Genomic DNA, 23,925 nt, shown 5'->3' on the forward strand with positions numbered 1-23,925 from the left:
TTCTAGAGAAAAGTGACTGCCAGTTGAAACAAAACATCATCAAGTACATACATAATTTGTACAATATAAATAATTTTTAAACATGTTTAAAATGGTTTTATTAATTCACTTGGATGAATTCAAGTTAAAATTGCCAGAAATCCACTTACCTTTTGATTACTATGACAAGGTTAATTAATCCCAGCATATCTATTTGTTCCCAGGTGTTTCGATTTTAAACCTTTAATTTTTTTTCCCTCCAAGAGAGAAGTTGTATTATGAAAACATCAAGTAAGTAATTAAATACGTAAGTGTGTTTCACCACTTAGGGACAAAATAAGAGACAGTGACATGCTTACATTTACCTTTGAAAACTTCATTGAAATCTTACAATTTTGAAGCTTGTGAGGTTTGTTTGCTTTGTTTTATTAGAAAAAATACTCAGGCAAGGTCTACAATCATCTGTCAATTATAAATGACTTACAAGAAACTCATGAAGCAATAAAATTAAAAAAATACAAATACAAACTATATCTGAAACACTTCTATTTGGCAATTTTATAACAAATTCATAAAAGAAACGAAGATTGCGGATTACTTTATAGGTACAGAAAAAGCAGTAGGTGAAGTGCTCAAGCAAAAAAAATAAAAATAAAAATAAAAATAAAAACAAAACACTGCATTTTTTTTCCAAAAATAAAGTCACATCACTACAGATTTTATGAATAATACCCTTATTAAACAACCATTCCAGAACATCTTATATTAGTGGTGCTTTTAATCTGCACTTTATTTTGCTTGATAAGACTTTTTCATGTATATAAGTAACATTTTTAACCCACTGGTGCTAAGCAAGACTCTCGTGTCAGTACCAATGCAGAACGCATTTGTATTATATTAGGATATGCTCACTTTTGCAACCAAAGGGTTACTTCTAACTTTTATTCTATTTAATAAAAATTTAGTGTAAAAACTGCTGGTTATTAGTTTCACTGTAGTAAATTCCTCCCCAATAAGGAGGACTAACTCTGCAGTTTGACTGCATATATCCATACAAATTTTACATATTAGTTCCTTCCAATAGCAAGGAAAAAACTAACTTCTTGTTCACTATTAGAAAGGAGCGCCATGAATTAATTATGGGTACTATTCATCCCTCTAAGATTTCTGGGAAGGATGTTCAATGCATTTTTGTTCTTACAACAGATATTAACAGTAGTATATAGTCCCTTAGGTATGTAAAAGAAGTTTTTTTTTTATTGTTAAGGAAGGTGCTTTTTTAAACAATTCTTCTGGCAGCACTAGTGAATTACAATATCCTTCAATATTATTTCTACCATAATATATACATTTTAACTTTCATGCCTCTAGAAAAACATCTACAGTACATTTCATAATATAAAAATATATTACAAATCTGCTGAAATATTTACAAGCAATGTCCTATTATCTATATGCAACATTTTTGTCTCCATACAAAGACTAACAGGTTAGACACATCTCTATTTGTCAGTTAAAAAAATCCATGGCTTCTTGCTTATTAAGCAAGAAAATGATTTTATTTTCCTTTTCAAAGCCAACTTTGGTGCATAAAGGATTGATTTTCTAGATTTTTTTTTAAAAAATACCATTTTCTTTACATCTAGAAAAAATTAGGCCAAATAAAAAAGTATACTTTACAAGTGAATGGGGGTTCTACAGGGACAAAAAAAAAAAAGTAAAATAAAACACCAGTAACACTAACTGCTAAGTAGAGGTTTTTCAAAAACCGTCCATTGATACAGATCACATAAGAGAAGATCTCATTAACATACTATACTACTCCTGAAAAGGGGATCAGACATACTGCAACACTCTTAACATCTTTAAACCGTACTATGTGTATTTGTAGTTGATTGGAAAAGACAAGCATTCCATCAACATTTTTTTTTTAAACATTATAATTAAACATATCTTATGGATCTGAGAAAGGACACGAGGTTACAAATGACAAATGATTACTATTCACCATACTGAAAGGGTAACAGGATAATCCCTTGCTAGCTGTTTTATTGTCTGGCATATCATATTTTGTTAATATTGACAAGAAGCCTGATAGCTTGTTAACAGTTCTCCTGGGAATTGTGAGTAAATGATGATGGTTACTTATTCTTTTCATCAAATATAAACTACTGTATTCACTAAAGAAAAAAGCAGCTTAAGGAAGCAAGCATGCAAAGCCTTTTAGTTGTTCCACTAAGTTGCCAGAAGAGTGTTTGCTCAGTCTCCCACTGTACCATTCCATGAAAATGTGGATATACAGTAATATATTAATATATTCCACGGAAGCATCAACTTCATTCACAGAATGTTTACACTAAGCATAAATATTTATCTAAAAAAAAAGAAAAAAGGATGGGATTTGACTAATGTGCAACTTTATTTCTAAATCCATTGTCAGTGACTAAGACTGCAGGTGTCCCCAGTTGCTTGGTTTTTTACCTCTTCAACCTCTTCTGGGGCATTGTTCTGGAAAAGAAGATAGAACAGCTTTTACAAAAAGACCCTGAGTTGTAAATCCAAGTCTGCTTGAGTATATTATGAAATCATGACTATATACAATCTATTTTCATTTATTTTGATTATAACTAAAAGCCATTCTATATGATCCCGAATTAGCATATATTTCAGGTGATGATTTCAAACTTTCTACTAGTATCAGCATTTTATCATGACATTAATAACTGTGATTGAATTCTCCTAGCCACTTTTTCCTCTGTGAAAAATTTTGGTCTTCAGTTTTATAGCTTTGATCTCCCCCAGTCAGTCCCAAAGCTCTTTTTAATCACATACTGATCTATACTGATAAAAAATCTAGTAAAAGATTATGTGTAGGGACGTTAATTTTATTCAAAAGAGGGAGAAAGGGTTGTTCATTTTTCCCAATGGACTTCATCCCAAAGATCATTTTTATTTTTAAAGGTTATTTTTTTTCTTTTCAAATCAAACCAATATAGCAAGTTCTACAATGGTAATCAATATAAAGGCGATTAACACCCAGATTAGGTTATAAAACAGTCACTGTGTTAGGTGGTTTTATAATACACAATCCAATTTGCTCGTAACGTTTGTATGATTTACGATTAACAATAATAATTCATACACTAAAGTAAGTATTTTAAATACTTACATTTTAAAAGATAGCACGCATGATGATTTATTTTCATATTGTAAACCAAGCTTTCATTAATTTGATTAGTGAAATACACTGAATATTAAAGGTGAACTGAAAGGCTTATTGCATATCAAAACCTCAGATTAGCATTCTAGGTACTCCTTTAGACACTAGTTCATTGGATGTTAACAAACACAGAAACAATGAACTTTGGTTGAGGCTTTTTTGTTCCTCCCTCCCCAGCCATTTTCATGCATTTTTAAATAAGCCTATAAACACATATCTTTGCATCTTCAAAAACTTAAGAGTGAATTAAGCATTTCAGATTACCTTTAAAAACTGTACACACATACAACTGTGGGTACTGACAATTATGTGAACACATTAATACAGAGGGGGGAAAATCAGGAAATTATTAGAAACAAGATGGATTAGAAGCCAATCAAGTCCTAAAAACACAAATGTGAATGTAGCTTAAAGACATGTGATATGTACTGTCCCCCTCCAAAGAATTTTGTATTAAAAAAATAACAGTACTTGTACACAAGTACAGATTTCAAGGTAATACTGCATGTATTACAGCTGAGTATAAATTATGTAAAGATAATTTTGGACTTTAAAAAAATTGGTATACAAACCAGTATGTGATCTTAACAGAAGTGATCTTTCAGGATTCCACTGTATGTACCTCCTTTACTAGAATTTCTGTACACCAAGCACAAAAAAGTAAAATACACTTGGTAAATACACACATTCCCCGTTTCTCAGTAACTAGAGTTCAGTTCAAGAAGTTAATTCTGAAACAACTTAAGACCTCAGAACTTAACTACTGGACGCTGACAGGATTAAGGCTCCCTGTTCTGGTGTGTAATACATTAACAATCCTGATTTCCCAACGTCAAAAAGTTAAGTGAGGCTTAAGACTATACTTAAGTAAAGAAAATTTCAAAATTAGGACATTACCTGTATATGTTTGGGTCCAGAAGCAAGGCAGTATCTTTTGGTAGTTTTGATAAATGAACTACTTTAGTTTTTAACTGATGTCGCTCACTTTCATTTACCCACACATCAGGCAGACTATGAATAAATAAATAAAATAAAAATATTCAAAAAAGATCAATTGTTTTTCTTACCATAAAATTATGCGGTAAACTAGTACATATGAAGTTTCTAAATGTAATCACCACATTTCACTGGATAAAAAACACCTTCACTGGAGCGAGGAAGAGACAGACAATCTTTACACATTATACCTCAAAGTCTTTCAAATTCTCAGCATGAAAAAGATGCTAAACAGAATTTAGATTAATTCAGAAGAATATTAAAACAAACATACACAATGATAACAGTATTGCAGTAAAACTACAACCTTCATTTTAATGGTTTAATTTGGAAATGGTATCAGGAACTAAACATATCTTTCATACCTAGTAAAATAAAGTGTTTTCAAATGATCTGATGCTGTCAAAGAATAGAAAAGGAAAGGAACGGCAAGAACTTCAGCTACTGAATTTCAAGTCACACTATCTTGCTTCCTCCAAGGTCAAAGCTTTCAGTGTAAAAATGCTCCTACTTAGCTGATGTTAATTTTTCAATTCTCTTCTGAGGAAATTCAGGCAATCATCGTAAAGTATTTTGGCTATGTAACAGTTTTTATTGTGAGACAAAATAAAACTCGGTCTTTACACATTAAAGGAAAAGTCTTTACACGTTGCCTCAGTGGCACTTGCAATGAAACCGCTGGAAGAAGGCTGGAGGTTAACTCACCCATTGATCTACAGTTTGTTCTTTACATCTTTGAAACCAAACCTGTCTGCTTCTGAGCTGTTTATTGCATTACGCCTTCTTTTATGGAACGCAAATTAAGTTTTTAAGGCCCTACTGAGGTTGTCAGGTTGTTGAGAGACACTGGGCTTAAGGAGATCATGAGTGCCTTATAAAAAAAAAAATTCCCATCTCTAAAAATTCCCATCTCTAAAATAAAAATAAAAACAAATGAGTATTTTTCCTTTATTTTTATTACCCATGGGCAAAAAAAATATTTCAGGCTGGGGAAAAAGGTTGTAATTAAGAACCTTAATATTCTGAAACAAGTTTCAACTTGAGAACAACAACATCTAAAACTATCTAAACAGTTTGGGTGTGTGTGTGTGTGTGTGTGTGTGTCTGTGTGTGTGTGTGTGTCTGTGTGTGTGTGTGTGTGTGTGTGTGCGCGCGCGCGCGTTTGTCCAACCAAATATAAATGCAGTTTTACAGACTTCTGGAAATTGTCTTTTTTAGCACTGAAAGTTAATTGCAATTCAACTTCAATTTTTTGGTTAAAAGAACTTCTATCACAGAAGGAAAAAGAGTTTTTCCTGTGATGCTATTTCCCCCTTTCAAATGAAGGTGGAAAAAAAAACAGGATGCAATGTCTCTATTCAGATTTAATATGGCTCGGGTAAGATGAAAAAAACATAATAAAACTTTTTATAAAAAGTGGATATCAACTTTTTATAAAAAGAAACATTAGGAAAACAATTTAATTAGAAACTGTATGCTGAAGATACAAAATGATAAAAAAAAAAAAAAAAAAAAAAAGAAGAAGTAAAGCTTTTCACACGGAATCATAGAATCATTCAGGCTGAAAAAGACCTCTACAATCCAACCTAGTACTGAAGTCCACCACTAAACCATGCTACTAAATTCTACATCTACCAGTTTCTAGAAGACCTCCAGGCATGGTGACTCAACCACTTCCCCAAGCAGCCTACTCCAAAGCTGCAAAACCATTTCAGAAAAGAAGTTTCTCCTAATATCTGACCTGAACATCTGGTGCAACTTGAGGCCATTTCACCTTGTTTTATCTGTTGGTGCTTGGAAGAAAAGCCCAATCCCCACCTTGCTAAAGATCATTGGAAATATAAACACTGAAACTCGGTAAAATAACTACTGCCCCCCCCAAAAAAAATTGAAAAGGGGAAAAAAAAAGTCAGGATAAATCCCTGATCTGAAAAAAATCCAAGTGATAAAGGAGTAAAATAGGAAATTGGTTAAGACTATTTACTTTTCCTGAAAAAATACTTAATATACAGAAAACCTTGAGCAATTTAACAGTTTCAAAATGACTCACATATGAAAAGGTGAAATCATTATTGCTGGCTCCATCTGCAAGGCTGATGAACAGATCAGCACGATGGAAAATAATGATCATGAACGTATTCAACTTTTCTAAAGCGTGAGTACATTCCTTTCGTAAGACAAACAGATGACATACAAACAGTATTACCAAGCTGACCTAAAAGGCAGCAAAGAATGACATTTTTTACTACAATATTTCAGTTATTCTTTCCCAAGTTTAACTGAAACTTGTAGTCTGTAAGTGCTGCAGAGAGATGAAAAAGCCACAGTTTAAAATTGCAACAAAATGCCAAACAAGGCTGCAGGTAACTTAACAGCAACCCTATTCTTCTAGGGATTAAAGTTATAATTGAATCGCATTGCTGAGTTCACACGACTGCACATGACTAATTTGGGACACTAGAAAACTGAGTAATTTAAACCACTTCAGCAAAGCAAAAGATAGAGTTTATTACACTAAGGCTCTGCATCACCTTCCCACTCAATCACTTAAAAGGGAGCACTGAATCTAACAAGATTCCTTTGTTCTAAATTCTAATTGCAAAAACTAAGACTATTTCATCTGAAACTTAGAAATCCTTATCTAATGAGTCCTACCAAGTTAGAGATATTTTCCTGGTAAGAACAACTTTACTTTTAAGAATGAACCTCTAAACCTGCGCATCCCACCTAATTATGCAGCTATTATCTTAATGCAATCTTAGTATCTCAATAACTTTACCTGTGTGCAGACATGTGGACCCAATAATAAACTATTATACTTACCTTTAAAAGAAAAAGTAATTATCTTTAAAATTGTGGAAAACATGGATCATGCAACACTTGCTAGAACTACTTCTCATACTGCCTCTCCTAAAACTACTCTGCCTACTGCTCTCCTAGAGCATAGTGGAAAGCAAGTATTTGTTCTATTGTTTCATATAGTAAAGATCATAATATTTACATATAAATTCTTTCCTTTGTCAGGAGAAGGAAAGTAGATCTCAGCTATTTCAATGAAGTAGAAAAATTATTTTTTTTTTTTTTTTTTTTTTTTTTTTTAAGTATTTCTGTTACTACTCCATATATCCCAAGACTATCTGAGGGCAACACTCATGTTCTGTATTAAGAGGCAACTTACTTGGAAAAGGGCAGAACGTGGATAAAAACAAGAGAAAAAGCAAACAAACATGGTGGAAAGGAAACTCCAAACTTCAGTGGGAAAACCCAAGGAAGCAGTAATATGAGATGGACACTCTGAATGACCAACTACAGTTATTTCACTGTTAAATTGTAGCACCTATGCAAAGATTCTTGCAGTTCTACCATTAGACCAATAATTAGAAATTTTTCAGTGCCTAAAAATATTTGATGATCATGACAAATCAATGGGAAAAAAAGCTGTCTCAGTGATAAACTTTCCAATGTACGTATGTGGCTGGCAAAACCAATCTGAATTCCCCCATTCAATAATTAGAAGATTTTGTTATTTATACCCATAGTGGCAAATGCATTAAAAAAATACAGCTTAAAGTTTACATGAACTGGTATCAGAATCTAAAGATTTGTTAGCTAAACTGAAGTCAATTAAAAGTACAACACAGTTGCTTATTTTTTAAACTTCCAAATTACTTAAAACAAACAAACAAAAGACATGAAGTACATAAAAAAGGCATAACAATTTAGTAACAGTTCATTTACCCCACTGTCACTCTTTCCCCGTTTAAATCCTATCATATCACTAACAATATACTTACATGTCCTCTGGTGTCCAATGAAGCAAGAGTTTTATTTTTCCAGAATCTTCTTTTCTTTTAGCTATTACCTGATAATAGTTACATAAATCATAATTAAAATCTAATCCACTCTTTTTCTTGCTCAAATTAAGTATTCATGTTCAACTGGCATTCAGAAAATGCAAACTGTTTTACTTCTTAACAGCTTCATTAATTCTATACATAGGTAGAATGCACATGTCACTATTAAAGCAGTTCTTAGCATGGTTTGGTGTTTTCATTAAAATTTTGGTTTAGTATTTGCTTACTAAGTGGTGCTGTAAAAAAAAAACATGCATACACAGTCAGCTTTAAAACGGTTCAAAGCTTCTGGAGTAGCAGCCTAAAAATTGAGGCGTACACGTTCTTAGATGAGGTTCACAAATGCCCTTTATGAATATATTCATATTGTTTCACAAAATGTCTACAGAGAATCAGAAATTAATGCAGCTTATATTTTAATTCTAGTATGACATAAGGAAATATTCTCTCATAAATGCTTTGACATCTGGAAACCATCGTATATACAACTTCCTAGGTAACCTTTATTCATTCCCTTTCAACGTCTAAGCCAAGCACTGAATGAAGCAAAGGCTCCTTGGAAGAATTCACAGGCTCACAGAAATTGTCTAACGCATACATAACAGGGACCTTAATACTGTAGAGTGTATGTTACTACTACTGTTATATGAATGATGAGTACAAATGACATCTCAAAGACCTGTTGACAATCCACAATATTTAAGCAGAACATACACATTCCCCTGGTAAAGTTCCAACTAAGAAATTACAACTCCTTTCTTACAGTTTCGTATACTAGTTCACAGTAGAGAAGCATATAAAGTGCTCTCACAGAGAACAATGTTTTCAGGGGTATGACCCTGAAGCTTAACACCAATCTTTAGTCAAAATTTAATGTTAGAAATATACAGAGTATTAAAAAATGAATCTGTTCACTCAGGTGTAAATATACTCATCAAAAAACGTCATTTGAAAGATAAACCCAAAATATTATGGTATTCAGGAAAACAAGAAAAAGACACTTTTCTTCCACAAAAAGCTTCCGCTTCTACTGATCTGCCCCTGGCTCCTCCTTTCCAACATGTCACTATACTCCATACAGTTTAGGCACACAGATTTTCTGATTTGCTTCAAACATCAGTCCTACTTTTTGCTCTGCTAGGCAGATTTATTAAATCTTTCAAAGTTTATACATACAAACACTGCAGATAACCTCAAAAAAGAAATAAAAGTCATTATAGAGCTTTTAAAGCATAGAAATATGGCAGGATGGCAAATGTTCTTCGTGAAAAAAATCTTAACAAAAATGTAGCATATGGAACATAAAGTACTGAAGTCCATAAACTGCATCAACCAAAGTAATTCTCCACAACTGAGTATCATGGTAAATTAAACTTAGTCTCTTGTGGTAAGTTAAAGGTAGTCATGACATTTTAAGGAATTCACAAATTTGTTTCCAGCTGTATTGTTACAACTATGCAGCAATCTTCTCAACAAAAATAAAGCCCAGAGAGAAGTACCCATGGATTTAACAGCAAGATTATTAATACAGATACATTTGAGGTATCTGAAGGTATAAATATACTAGCAGATATGAACTGAGAGAAGTGTTGAGGCACTGAGTTACGTGAATTCAGAAGAGTCCCTGACAAGGGACTCTTTATTAGGGAGTACAGTAATAGGGCATGGAGTAATGGCTTTAAACTAAAAGAGGGTAGGTTTAGATTAGATATAAGGAAGAAATTCTTCACTCAAAGCGTGGTGAGGCACTGTCACAAGTTGCCCAGAGAAGCTGTGGATGCCCCATTCTTGAAAGTGTTCCAGGCCAGGCTGGATGGGGCTTTGAGCAAGCTGGTCTAGTGGGAGGTCTCCCTGCCCATGGCAGGGGGGTTGGAATTAGATAATCTTTCAATTCCCAACTCAAACCATGCTACGAGCCTGTAATAATAGGATACGGTAGATAAATGTTAGTAAAAATCATTTTTCCAGTAATCTTTGCCAATTAGACAAAATTTAATCAACTTTTCCATTAAAAATATTATCAGGTTCTTATATTTAGCTATTTGGACTATTGCTACTATTTTTCCTCACAAGTCTCAAGCCATATCCATAACTCAATACATCGTTTTGCTAAGTCTGGAACAGGGATGAAAACCCTGACCTCTTTTTTTGAAATAAAGATTTAGAGAGCAGTTCTCCAGTCCCTTCCAACTTTAAGTTTAAACCTTTGCCCAGAACTCAGATTCTTATTCTGCAAACTCAGTTTCTTTGCTTTAGATTGGAGCACCTGAGCCTGGAATCAAATAATAACATTATAGCTCACTTTACAGGGCAAACAAAGCTCACCAGCTTTTCCATTCAAAACCATACATTTTTCTGTACTGTCAAGTTCATTTGCATATTAACTTTCAGGTTTTAAGGAGAGGCAGATGTTCTCTCATGTAATACAAGCATCGCATTAAAAAGTTCACAGGTGACTTTGTGAAATATTATTTGGACATAGTAAACCAGCGATATCCCAGTCAGAGAGAAGAAATATTCTCCACAAACCACTCTTCATCCTATGTAAAACTTTAAGAATATGAGCCAGGAAACCAACCAGAATAACAAGCCCCACATATATATTATACCTAATTACTAATTAAAGATGGGATTCCTGCATCTACTGGGATTTACAGTGTAACACATGGTGATTCCAGAACCTCACAGAGAACCTGTGCAAACCACCCAGGATCTGCACTCATCTTTGTTCTCTAACACCAAGAACAACAAATAGTATGGATAAACTGACAGCTCTGACATTAACAATTTCTCATTTTCAGAAATAAACAGTACAAAACTCAGGAAACCCAGGACTGTTCAGTACTGCCATCACCAGATTGAAAAAAAGAGATGTTTGTAAAAACTTACTCTCTGCATTCTCCCTCCCATCCCCCCCCCCAAAAGAGGCCTAAAAGGGACTGAAGTAACAACATTACACACAAAGAAGCTTAATGTGAGGGAAAAGTAACTTTTAACTGTAGGGAATTAAAAAAAATGTAGTTTTTCAGAACAAAAGAGCTAATCATACACAACACAAACTATGACAATTAGAGCTAGAGATGCTTTCACAGACACACTTGCATCCAATGTGAATTTTGCAGACTGTTTCTCCCTATTATCAGATTATCTTATCCTTGCTAAATACTCTGGTGTTGTTTAATATTAAAGTAGTATGTTTGCTGTTAGGAGACAACAGAAATATTTATATAGAACTATCATTGCTTCTTCCACAATGTATTTTAAAATCGTCAAGTTTAAAGTTGTGTTTGTTTTTTAAGATATGAAATATACTGCTTTAACTATAATTAGTGTAATGAGAATTTTACCATTTCCTAGGCAGGCTAGAGTCAGAAATGCAGCTATGATGTAGACAAAAATGGCCAACTGAAGAAAAGAATCACTATTTTGACAAAAATAATTACTGTTGCAATCAGGTCTGTGAAAGTTACAACTGAAATGGAAGATACCTAGCTTGTCTGCAGTAACTGCTCTTCTTGCTCTGAAGTTTTTTATGAAGTTCTCTACAAAGTAGTAATTTCAAGTCCACTTAAGTTTTACATTAAAAAACATAGCCAGTAGATGCACAATACAGTTTTACTTGATATATTACTATATTATCTAAATTTCATGCACTGTCCCTGGAAGGAAAAGAAATTTTATTTTGAATTTATCTCTATAGAGGAAACCTGCAAAGTTGTCTCAAATGAGAAGTGGAGTTCTGCTGACCTCTTCTGGAAAAAGAAACAAATTTCACCCTCTTGCATCTTTATTCATTCTCTGTGTTTCAAAATGTTAAGATGTCAGAATGTATGTAAATAATATCAATGCATGTGATTACTGAACTAAAATCTCTGAAAGTATTTTAGAGAATTAATCCTATCCATTAAAAAAAAAAAAAAAAAAAGACGTAGTAACCTATAAGGTACATTCTTTAACAGGTTTATACCTGCTCTTCAGGTTAAATAGAAATGGCTTGACGTTTTCCACATGACAGTGCAGAGAATCAATATAGCAAGAATTTGATACCAATAAAAAAGCTCATCATAAAAATAAAATCAGAATGAAGTCATAGGTGAACTGTAGATAGCAAAAACATGTCTGCAAAACAATTTTATGACTGTTTTACAATTCTCCATGTCTATAAAGAATGGGTTCAAAAAAAAAAGTTGATTTATGTACAGTGACTGCATAGAAATTGTTTACATTAGAAAATTTTCAGTATATCCATCTTGTAAAATACTGCATTATGCTGACATACTTATGCTGCATTAAAAAAATAAACTTACACCAATTACCTCAGTTTTCAGCGATCTTCACCTTTTTCACCTTTCAAATTAATGCCCCTGCTAACTACATTTTTCTTCATCTAAAGGTAGACCACACAAACCATACGACATTATTTAACCAGTGAGCATTCAAATGTAATCTCCTAATGCTTATAAATTATGTAAAATCTGTTAGCATCTGAGGTTACCTTTAGCTCAGTACAATAATGTACATCCATAAGACTGCTGCTTTTTTTTTTTTTTTTTTTTTTTTTTTAAATTTTAAAGCAAATTTTAGGCGGTTTCATCTGCAAAGCTAATGTCAGCACAGCTCCACACAAGTGTAGCAGCACCTTAATGGGGTAGCAAAGTGCACTGTATGGCCAGAATCTTAAAGCAGTTCTGCCACTGAAACAAATTCTCCCATAGCTGAGGCGTAAGTAATTTCTAGTCTTCAGATCTAATCAACCCCCCACCATCCTGAGTGGCACAAGCATGGATGAACTAAAAGGGTCTGCACTGCTTCCTCCAAGCTAATTCAAAGCACTTCTAGAGCACATTCTTCCCTCTAATTCCATCTCCTTATGAATTATTACAACAGACAGAGGTGAGCTTCCACAACTGAACCGTCTCTCTGTATAACCTTTCAGATTAAATCAAGCTGTGAATTGAAAGACAATCTGCTTTTCTCGAAGAATTTTAAATTCTGCGTTTGCCAGGGAAACGAAAATAAGATCTAAATTCAATAACAACAAAATAAGGCACTTTTAAATCTCCATTTGCAGCTGGTGCTCAATGCACAGGAGTTCAGCAGTAATGTTTTCGGAAAAATGTCTAACAGTCTACAGAGATCTCTAACAATCATCAGTCTTGTAGAATGGGAGGAAACTAAGTTTCATGCACATAAAATTGTTTATGGAAAGAGAATGACAGTTCAATAGTTTGAATCACTGGTTAAGATTAAGCCATAGCTGAGAAGAGAGCAGTCACAGCATTCCTTCCTTGGACTGCAGTTAATCTTACACTAGTCTGGCAATTTACAAAGACCCTTGTTTTGTCCCATCCTTTAATTGTTTTCTTCTTAAAGAAGAGTCTCTATGTCTTATATGCTATCTCTCTCAGTTTAGTAAGAAAACACGAAGTATTAAGGTTTCTGAAATTCTGATCCCTCTATCCCAATTCAGAACCTGTTTCCCTATTTTTGAACTTTTCTAAATGAACACTAATGTCAATCCCATTCACAGGTAGGTGAAATTAACAAAAAAAAAAAAAAAAAAAAAAAGGATATGGAAATAGTACTGAAGAACATTTCCCCACCTGGTACTTGACTCCCTGCACTTCACTGACATTTGGGTGGAAGTTTATCAAATAAATAAATAAAAGGAACAACAATATATTTATGTAAGTATGACATCTTTTAAGCTGAAAAAGAAGTAAACATAAATTTCACATCAACATCTTAAAATATTCAATTATACAATTACTTTTAGAGAACTCCTTGTGATAAATAAGCACTGTGACTCATGACCATGAAAATGCCATCTGAATTGCATTCTTATTTAGAAGAGTTAACTGTATTTATTTCTGCCAAACAGACTTGCTGTCAGGTATTTCCTGAAGCGTATCAGACAAGAAATGTTGCAAACTATTCAATTTGTGACGTAGAACTACTACTAACACCACTTTTAAAAACTTAATTTACTAATAGAAATGGGAAAATCAACATTGTAAAATACACACTATTACTTAAAAGTCTGCATTACTAAGAGGTACACACCATTAGATTTTTCAGAGACACAGGTAACAAACAATGCATAATTTAATACTTACAGTACTATGAAATACAACACTGTGGCCTTTTCCTAAACTTTCTATGTGTGCTGAGAGGTTAAAGCAGATGGCTCGATGTCTTATAGCATCCAGTGTTTGTGCATCAAAGAAGTCATGAGGTCTTGCTAGAAATAAAAGAGAGATTCTTAGTGATGAACACATTGAAAGCATTCTAGCACATTCTAAGTAAATCTGAATTGTCATTAGTAAACTATTTATCATTATAAAAATAGGACTATCTTGTCAAAGAGTTGTAAACATTAATTTAATGAGGAGTATGTACTGACTCCAAATGTGGAGTGGTGATCCATCCAAGTCTGATCAAACTATATTCCCTTTAGATGAAATAGCTGTTTTGACAAACTGAATTACACTTGTTCAGTTTTTAAACTTCAAGTGAATTTTATTCATTTTTACCTTTCAGAATTACAAATTCATTTTTTTATTGAGTGCTTCTGGGATCATCCATTGCTACCATCTGTTAAAGAAGTCCCCGTACAAAGAAACTAAAGCCAGAACTTGTATTTTAACGCAAGAACAGCCTGGTAAGGTTACAATAAACATCACAACCTCACCGGCCAAATCACCCTTAGAGCATCATCAATAGTTTCAGTATTACTGCTGTAATTTCTTATAAATAGTATTAAAATACTTCAAAACATGATAGCATACTCTACATATTAAAATGTATACCTTATTTTTGAAATTTGTTAAAAACAATCTACCCTGATGTAATTTATAATTGCATCCAAAACAAAAAAAAACAAAACAAAACAAAACAAAAAAAAAAAAAAAAAAAAAACTAGCTACTTCCAGTGAAAACTGGGATGCTGCAAAGAGATCTATCTGTATTGATAGTGAAATAAGACTGCTCGGTACTGCTGTGGAACACAAAGCAGAGGATTAAATAAGAATTATTGTTAACATACAGAAAATACAAGCTCATCAAAAAACGCTTTATTTCTGAAGAGTAATAATAAATAGTCGTGTTAAAAAACACTGCTAGACATTTCTATCTAAAAGTTTTCATTTCACACTTTGATTATTAGTAAACATTTCCTATCCAAGAAGCACCTTCTACATCAGAAACCACACTTCAATCTATAAAGACTGCAATCAACATCCATCTGATATTTTATGAGTAGTCTATAAACAGCATGCACTAGTAAATAATTTTATAGATAAGAGTTTCCTGAACAGTAAAAAATTACTGAGCTCCAATTTGGAGTGTAAAGGTCTGTTAATTCTACACTAACAACAATCTAATTAAAAAATAACTGCTACTAAGCATGTATTTGCACATGCTTAGAAATATCTCATTCTAACATTTTTTTAAATATATATTACTGTAGCAGAACTATATGAGTAGAAGTATTAATGAAAGCATTAAAATTTTTAAGCTTTACGTGAGAGCAATGATTCAGTATACAACATTGAAATTAAAACTAAGAACAGTAGTTAAATTACGTTATCAACTGTATCATCCTATAATCTGCAAAAACAGTGATTTGCTATTCTCTTGTCCTTAATTAAAACAACTCCTTTTCATCAAGATTATCTGTCCTTTATTTCAAAACAAATTACAAATTCCACTTTCAACTAGTATTTTCTGCACTCCAGGGACTAATTGTTGTTAAGCATTCATTTCTATATTATGTTCTGTCCTTACCGTATCTCAGTTGGATAATGCCATTCAGGCAATCATCTCTCTGAAATGTTTTCTCGCTGTAAGTGGTCACTTGTCATGTTACAGAAGGTCATTGATGCAACCATTTCTTACATTGAAACTATTATTCTATCATGTAAAAAGGAGTATGGGTCACATTTTTGGGTATTGACTAAGAGTTTTCTTTCTTAATGCAAAGTTAAAGATGAGTTTGTGGGGAAAAACACAAGCTTGTATATACAAACAGACCAAAGAAAATGGGTTCACATTTTATTATTACTATAAACTACTGAGTAGTAACAAATATGATACATGAAATTTCCTGAGTTCAGCATCTTCCAAGAGACATCCTTTCTACTCTTTTCTTCTTACAAAAAAAAAAAAAAAAAAAAAAAAAAAAAAGCCTTATCTCCCTTTGATGTGATATTCTGAAGTTCTCTACTGAAGTAATCCAAATGCTGATCTAGGCAGTTTGTTGTATCAGATGCGAGCAACTGTAATATAGTAAATTATATGACGTAGTATATTTTGTACAATATAGAGATTCATAGAATCATCTAGATTGGAAAAAACCCTTGAGATAATCAAGTCCAACTATCAACCTGATCTACCAAATCCCATCACTAAACCTAGTGCCACGTCCACACGTCTCAAATACCTCCAGAGATGGTGATCCCACCACTTCCCTGGGCAGCTTGTTCTGATGATTGACTGCCCTCTCTGTGAAGAAATTCTACCTGATGTCCAATCTAAACCTCCAATGGCACAACTTAATACCATCTCCTCGCACCAGAGAAAAGACACCAACACCCTTCTCACTGCAACCTCCTTTCAGGTAGTTGTAGAAAGCCTCCTTCGGACTGAATAACCCTAGTTCCCTCAGCTGCTCCTCATAAGCCTTATTTTCTAGTTCCTTTAACAGCTTTGTTGCTCTTCTCCACACACCCTTGAGCAACTCAACGTCATTCTTGTAGTGAGGGGCCCAATACTGAACACAGTACTCAAGGCGTAGTCTCACCAGTATAATGGGACAATCGCTTCTGTAGTCCTGCCGGCTACACTATTTCTAATGCAGGCCAGGATCCCATCAGCCTTCTTCATCACCTGGGCACGCTGCTGGCTCATGTTCAGCTGGCTATCAACCACCACCCCTAGGTCCTTCTCTGCCAAGCAACTTTCCACCCACTCTTCTCCAAGCTTATAACACTGCATTGGGTTGTTATGACCCAAGTTCAGGACTGGGCAGTTTGTACTGCTAAATGTCTTGTGACTGAACTCAGCCCCCATCGATATAATCTATCCAGACCTCTCTGCAAAGCCGTCCTACCCTCAAGCAGATCGACACTCCCACCTATCATGGTACTGTCTGAGAACTTACTGAGGGTGTACAAACCCCTCATGCTGATCATTGGTAAAAACATTAGAACAAAACTGTCCCCAAGAACTGAGCCACTGGTGGCTGGCTGCCAACTGGCTTGACATGATGCACAAGGACTCTCTGAGCCCTGCCTTCCAGCCAGTTCTTCACACAGCAAACCGCACACCTGTCCAAGCCATGAGCAGCCAGTTTCTCCAGAATACTGTGGGATGGTGTCAAACGCTTTACTGAAATCCAGGTAAATGACATCCACAACATTTCCTTCATCTCCTAAGCAGGTCATCCTGTCATAGAATGAAATCAGGTCAGTACGGCAGGACCTACCCTTCAGAAACACACACTGACTGCTTCTGATCATTCCAGTCATCACATATTTGACAATTTGCATAGGATGGTACTCAAGATGATCTGCTCCATAATCAAGGTCAGACTGACAGGCCTGTAATTCCCTGGATCTTCTTTTCCAAACTTCTTGTACATTGGAGTCACATTTGCTAACGTTCAGTTAACAGGGATCTCACTGTTAGTCAGGACTGTTGATAAATTATTTAAAGTGGCTTGGCGATCACTCCTGTCAGCTCCTTCAGTATCCTTGGATGAATCCTGCTCAGCCCCATGGACTTATGAACATTCAAAACATGTTAGGAGGGCACTGAGAGCTTCCCATTGGATTATAAGGGCTTCATCTTGTTCCCTGTCAGTATTCCAACTCAGAGAGCTATGTACACTGAGAACAACTGGCTTTACTAATAAAGACCAACGCAAAACAAGGCATTAAGTACCTCAGCATTATCCTCGTCTTTCATTACTACATTTCCCCTCACATCCAATAAAGGATGGAGATTCTCCTTAATCCTCCTTTTGCTGTTGATGTATTTACAAAAGCATTTTTTATTGTCTTTTACTATGCTAACCAAATTGAGTTCCATTTGGGCTTTAGCCCTTTTAATTTACTCCCTGCAAAGCTTGACAATGGCTCTACAGTTCTCCTGAGTTGCCTGCCCCCTTTTCCAAAGCTCCTGAACTCTTTTTCTTCACAAACTGCAGAAAAAGCTCTTTGTTCAGCCATGCTATTCCTCTCCCCTACTGGCTCAACGTTCAGCACACTGGGACAGTCTGCTCCTGTGCCTTTGACCGTCCTCTGGAAACCAAAAGTAACGGTTCTGCTAATCACCTTCCTTACCTCAACAAGGAACAAAAACCATCATTTTGATGATCACTGTGCCCAGGGCAGCCTCCAACCATCACACCACCCATAACTCCTTCCCTGGTCGCAAACAACAGGTCAAGTGGGGCACCTGCCCTCATCAGCTCACTCACCACCTGTGAGGATGTTATCCACACACTCCAGCAATCTCCTAGACTGTTTATTCTCTACTGTACTCTATTTCCATCTAACATCTACAAAGCCAAAGTTCTCCATGAGAAATAGGGTTAGCAATCAGGAGACTTCTAGGTGCTTGTATAATCTTTCATCTAGCTCTTCATGCTGGTTGGATGGTCTATTATAGATTATATATAACACCAGCCTTGCTACCTTTCCCCTGACTCACCAAGAGACATTCAACCCTTTCATCACCACCGCTCAGCATCCTGCAGTCAAGGCATTCCCTAACATATAGGAGTACCCCATGTCTTCTCCTTCCCCATCACTCCTGAAGAGCCCCAAACCACCTATCCCAACACTCCAAGCAGGTCAGTCATCCCACCACGTCTTACAGAGGCCAATGATAACATAGCTGTAAGATTTAACTAAAACTTCCAGTTCCCCTTATTTATTTTTTCATGCTGTGTGTTTATGTAGAGGCACTTAAGCTTGGTCCCTAATGAGACTGTTTCATCTGGTGAAGCGGCTAGAATTTCTCTGTGCTGCTCTTCAGGTGCTCTCCCTGCTGACCTCTAACTCCTCAAAGAAGTACATTGGGTCAATTGAGATTCACCTCCTTGAGCAACCTTAGTTTAAAGCTCTCTTCACCAGTTTGGCAAGCCTGACATGACAGATTTTTCCTCTGCAGTCCCCAGAGCAGTGGAACAGTTCTGCAAGGATACCTCAAGTAATGGGGAAAGTCTCTTCCTCCTGCTGGTCCTTGCTATAACAAACTTCCACTCCTCTGGGGTTTTGGTATCACTCCCTTCTGTGATGTTTCAAGGGGGAGGTTTTTGGCTGTGAGCTCATTGCAGACTATGTATGAAACCACCTACCTCCTCCTCAGCTTTCCTGATATTGTTAGCCTTCTGACCACCTCCTGCACCTCCTTTTCACCACCTCTCACTAGGTGGCCGAACTGCAGGAAGTCCTCCACCTGGAGGCATCTTTTCCAAGTGTACTGGGTCTGGCTGGCATAGAACTTTCACTGCAGCAGCCCATATTGTGCTGTGCTCCGCACCTGTAGCTAGAACAGCATTGGTATCACACGAGTGTTTTGTCTATCACTGAGCAGTGCTGGCACAGCACCAAGACCCTCTCCAACCCCCCCCAAAGCCAGTAGGCCAGGGGTGGGGAAGGGACATCACCATGGCAGCTGACCTAAACCAAACAGAGGGATATCCTATGCCTTATGGTGTCATGCTCAGCAATAAAAGGTGAGGAAGGGGAAGGAGGGTTGGCAGGCTCTCCTTATGAAGACATCTGTCCTCCCAGACAACTGCTACACCTATTGAGGCCCTGCTTCCCAGAACATGGCCAAACATCACTCATTTATGAGAAGCAGAGAATGACTGTTCCCTCCCCCATTCCTCCTTTGCTCCCACTTGGCCTGCTTGCTCTTCCCCATCTCTTCATTTTCCCTTTACATTATCACAGAATCATAGAATGGCTCCGGTTGGAAGGGTCCTTAAAGACCATCTGGTTCCAACCCCCCTGCCATAGGCAGGAATGCTGCCCACTAGATCAGGTTGCTCATGGCCTCATCCAGCCTGGTCCTGCAGGATGCCCTCAACACCTTCAGGGATGGGGCATCCACAGCTTCTCTGGACAACCTGTTCCAGTGCCTCACCACGCTCTGAGTGAGGAACAACTTCTTCCTAACACCCAATCTAAATCTGCCCTCTTTCAGTTTAAAACCATTCCCCCTTGTCCTATCATTATCTAAACGAGTAAAGAATCCATCTCCATTCTTTTTATAAGACCCCTTTAAGTATTCACCACAGTACAAAAAGGACATCGAACTGTTGGAGAGTGTCCAGAAGAGGGCAACAAAGATTGTGAAGTGCCTAAAGGGGAAGACATATGAGGAGCAGCTGAGGTCACTTGGCCTGTTCAGCCTGGAAAAGAGGAGGCTGAGGGAAGACCTCATCACGGTCCACAACTTCCTCATGAGGGCTAGTTGAAGGGCAGGCGCCAATCTATTCTCTTTAGTCACCAGTGGTAGGACCCACAGGAATGGTGTCAAGCTGAGGCCGGTGAGGTTTAGGCTAGACATCAAGAAGAGGTTCTTCACTGAGGGTTGTCACACACTAAATTAGGCTTCCCAGGGAAGTAGTCACTGCACCAAGCCTGTTGGAGTTTGGACTGTGCACTTAATCACATGGTCTGAATTTTTGGGTGGACCTGTGCGGTGCCAGGAATTGAACTCTATGATCTTTATGGGTCCCTTCCAACTCAGGATATTCTATAATTCTATTGAAAGGCTGTGATGAGGGCTCCCCGGAGCCTTCTCTTCTCCAGGCTGAACAGTCCTAGCTCTTTCAGCCTTTCCTCATAGGAGAGGTGCTGCAGCCCTCTGTGTATCTTTGTCCTCTGGACAAGTTCTAACAGGTCCATATCTTTCTTGTACTGGGGGCCCTTATCATTATTATTCTTATCTCAACCCATAAGCTTTTTTCTTTCCATCATACTTTCTTCTCCCACTCTTATTTTGAGAAGGAGGGAGTGAGACAGTGGCTGTTGTGCAGTTTAGCTGCCCAGCAGGGTAAAACCACCAACAGAGGCAGGTTTGACACTCAAAAGAAAGGTCTAGGTGCTTCCTGCAGTCAGAGCTGCCTTCATGCCGCCTTCCCCTTCAGCAGCTGTCTGGGTGGAAGTGGCAGACACCCCAGCTCGAAATTCAGCCTTTATCCTAAGACCAGTGCCCACCATTCCCTCTAGGCAACAGTTACTGGAGCTTGCACAGTCAACAAGGAAGGTGTAAAGCTCTTCCCACACATCCTTCCACACAAAATACTGCACAAACTGCCGCACCCTCCACGTCCCTGTCTGGGTGCCCTGGTCATAGTGCTCCTGCTCACAAGCCCTTCCTAAGGCTGCCTTTTCCATGACTGGGGCTGGCCCCTCAAGCCCCATCAGACTCTCTCCCAGGAGCTTTCTGGCTCATAGCAGGCCTTTTACCCTGGGGTTTCCCTGGCTCTAAAACATCTGTCCCCCTACACCCAGCTCCAGAGTAGTATGTCTCACTATGTGACATAAATATATGACAACTATTTTTATGTGAAATACTTATAAATACATATGTGGAGGACAATCCCCAATTTTTGCTTTAAGTTTCATACAGCATTTTGTTCCAGAATTTACCATCAGATAACATTCAGACACAGAAGAAAGGGTACAATTAATAAAATGCACATGAATAGCTTTACTATTTCTTTATTGAGTGTTCAACCTGTATCTTCTTGCTCCTCTTAAATCTATTCCCTCAAAATTATTTTTGGAGCAAGGCATCTCCCTTCTTTCTTAATACAAACTCCACATACACGGATTATTTACGTAAAGGAAAAGCTTTTGATAAGTAGCCCATTAAATGAAATGCCAAGTCCTGTGTAACTAATATATTCCCACTGTAAATTCCATAAACAGGAGACTTTCTCATCCCACTTATCCTTCTAGTAAACTCAATTGATACAGGTGTTAGCAACTAAAATGCCTTTTTTTTTCTACTGGAGAAGCAAGGTAATATTGTAAATAAAATCTCAGATTCTACAAAATACTTTGAGGTAGCTTAAAAATAGCAATGCTAGGACTTGTTTTAGTGAGAAACTTTCAATATATTTGGCTCTCTACCTATGAGTAGAGAGGGACAATGTGTGGCAATTAGTATGTTTATATAGAAGAGAAAGAAACCTACTGTGATCCTGAATGATTCTGCAACATCAAAATTTATACAACAAATCAGCTAGTCTTTATATCACTACTAATGTAAAAAGCTATAAATGCATGTATGGTAAAACATACTTTTATCATACTTTTATCACTTCTAAGCTTAAAAGCACATATTGTTCACAGAGAGGAAGAAAGAAAGGCAAAACAGGTTAAGAAGAACAAGATATTAAGAAAGAAAGAAAGAAGTAGCTGCCTGATTTGTCTTTATACTTTAAGTTAGAACATGTTCTTGTCACATATAAAGCTACAGTAAAGTATTTTATTTTTTTTTAATTATTATTTATGCATTAATGTCTTCCAGAGAGGTTCAAGCCTTCAGATATAAAACACAGGTCTATACAGAGGAAGCAACTTTATTGTTTTGCTGTGTTTAAACCTTTATTTTATACATGAGTGTGCTTCAATTGCAGCATGTATTAGCAATTAACTGTCAATAAATATTTAAGCCATTTGCTTGTTGAAAAAAAAAAAAATCAGTGTGTAATCAGACCATGAGGAGGTAGAAAGAATATGCTAGCAATGTTTTTTTCAGTAGAAAGTTTGTCCCCTGACATAAAAATAACTAATTAAATGATGATTTGTGAAATATTTAAACACTGTACACTACTGAATAACATCCTGCATTATGTGAGGGGAGGAGGTGCTGCCCTCTACTTTAGGGAAGGGTTGATTGAAAGGAGGGGAATGGTTTTAAACTAGAAGAGGGAAGATTCAGATTAGGGGTTAGGAGGAAACTCTTCACTCGGTGGTGAGGCACTGGAACACGTTGCCCAGAGCGGTTGTGGATGCCCCATCCCTGGAGGTGTTCAAGGCCAGATTGGACAACCCCTGGGCAACCCAATCCAGTGGGTGGCATTCCTGTCCATGGCAGGGAGGGGTTTGGAACTAGATAATCTTCAGCACCCATTCCAACCCAAGCCATTCAATGATTTTTACCTATTTGTCATAACTTGTAACCCTACTTGCAGATAAAATGGTACAGAAGTTACCTCTCCTTTTGGACACTTTAAATATCTAAATATAGAATCTACATTCATGGCTTTACGTACTCTAGACTGAAAATACTTTATACTCTCGTTCTGTTACTTTGGTCTCTTGCACTCCCTGCTTCTTCTTATAAACACAAAATCTACACAGTTGCACACCTCATTCTTTAACTAAAAGTAAAGCTAAGTTAAGAAACAGTAAGATGAGCAAAGTTATATCAGCCCTTTGTCTAGTTCAGCAAATCAACAATAATTCACAAAAAGTTTTCAAGAAAAGCTGCCAATGCTTAGCATTTTCAGAAAATGTCGTCAACTTCGGATACATTTCTGGGTCACATACCCTCTGGAGAAATACATTACAGTAGTCAGTTCCCAACTCGGTTAGCGATGAGTTTTTGCCTGAAGGCAAAACTATACAGCCAGCACCACATTTGTCTCAAGAGGCAAAAAGATAAGAAATTGCTTGAGCAGCTGTCATTTTTCTTCCTGTGCAACACCTGATCAAGACAGCAAACCATTCAAGTTCTAGCGCTGAGTAAATATTATTGGAATGCTGAAGACCAATTATATTTCTTTTTGCCATCGATTCATTCAAGAGCTTTCTATTTGCTTCCCCCACCACTCTATGAAGATGA

General features: G+C 36.4%; 1 protein-coding gene across 3 annotated transcripts in view; it reads right to left on the bottom strand.

Annotated features, from left to right (window-relative positions):
- Nucleotides 1-381: 381 nt before the first annotated feature.
- Nucleotides 382-23,925, bottom strand: part of AEBP2 (AE binding protein 2) — a 57,654-nt gene continuing 34,110 nt past the window's right edge. Inside the window, exons 5-9 of one of the 3 annotated variants that reach the window (XM_084518266.1) lie at nucleotides 14,166-14,290; nucleotides 7,990-8,057; nucleotides 4,097-4,210; nucleotides 3,772-3,838; nucleotides 382-2,487 (exon numbers count right to left, since the gene is read on the bottom strand). In XM_084518266.1, coding sequence (XP_084374392.1) covers nucleotides 3,784-3,838; nucleotides 4,097-4,210; nucleotides 7,990-8,057; nucleotides 14,166-14,290 — 362 coding nt within the window. In that variant the 3' untranslated portion in view covers nucleotides 382-2,487; nucleotides 3,772-3,783. The remainder of the gene's footprint in view (nucleotides 2,488-3,771; nucleotides 3,839-4,096; nucleotides 4,211-7,989; nucleotides 8,058-14,165; nucleotides 14,291-23,925) is intronic. The other 2 variants (XM_084518268.1, XM_084518267.1) reach the window with 2 other exon arrangements.

The sequence above is a fragment of the Aythya ferina genome (assembly GCF_964211825.1).
Source record: "Aythya ferina genome assembly, chromosome: 1".
In the NCBI taxonomy this organism is placed as follows: domain Eukaryota; kingdom Metazoa; phylum Chordata; class Aves; order Anseriformes; family Anatidae; genus Aythya; species Aythya ferina.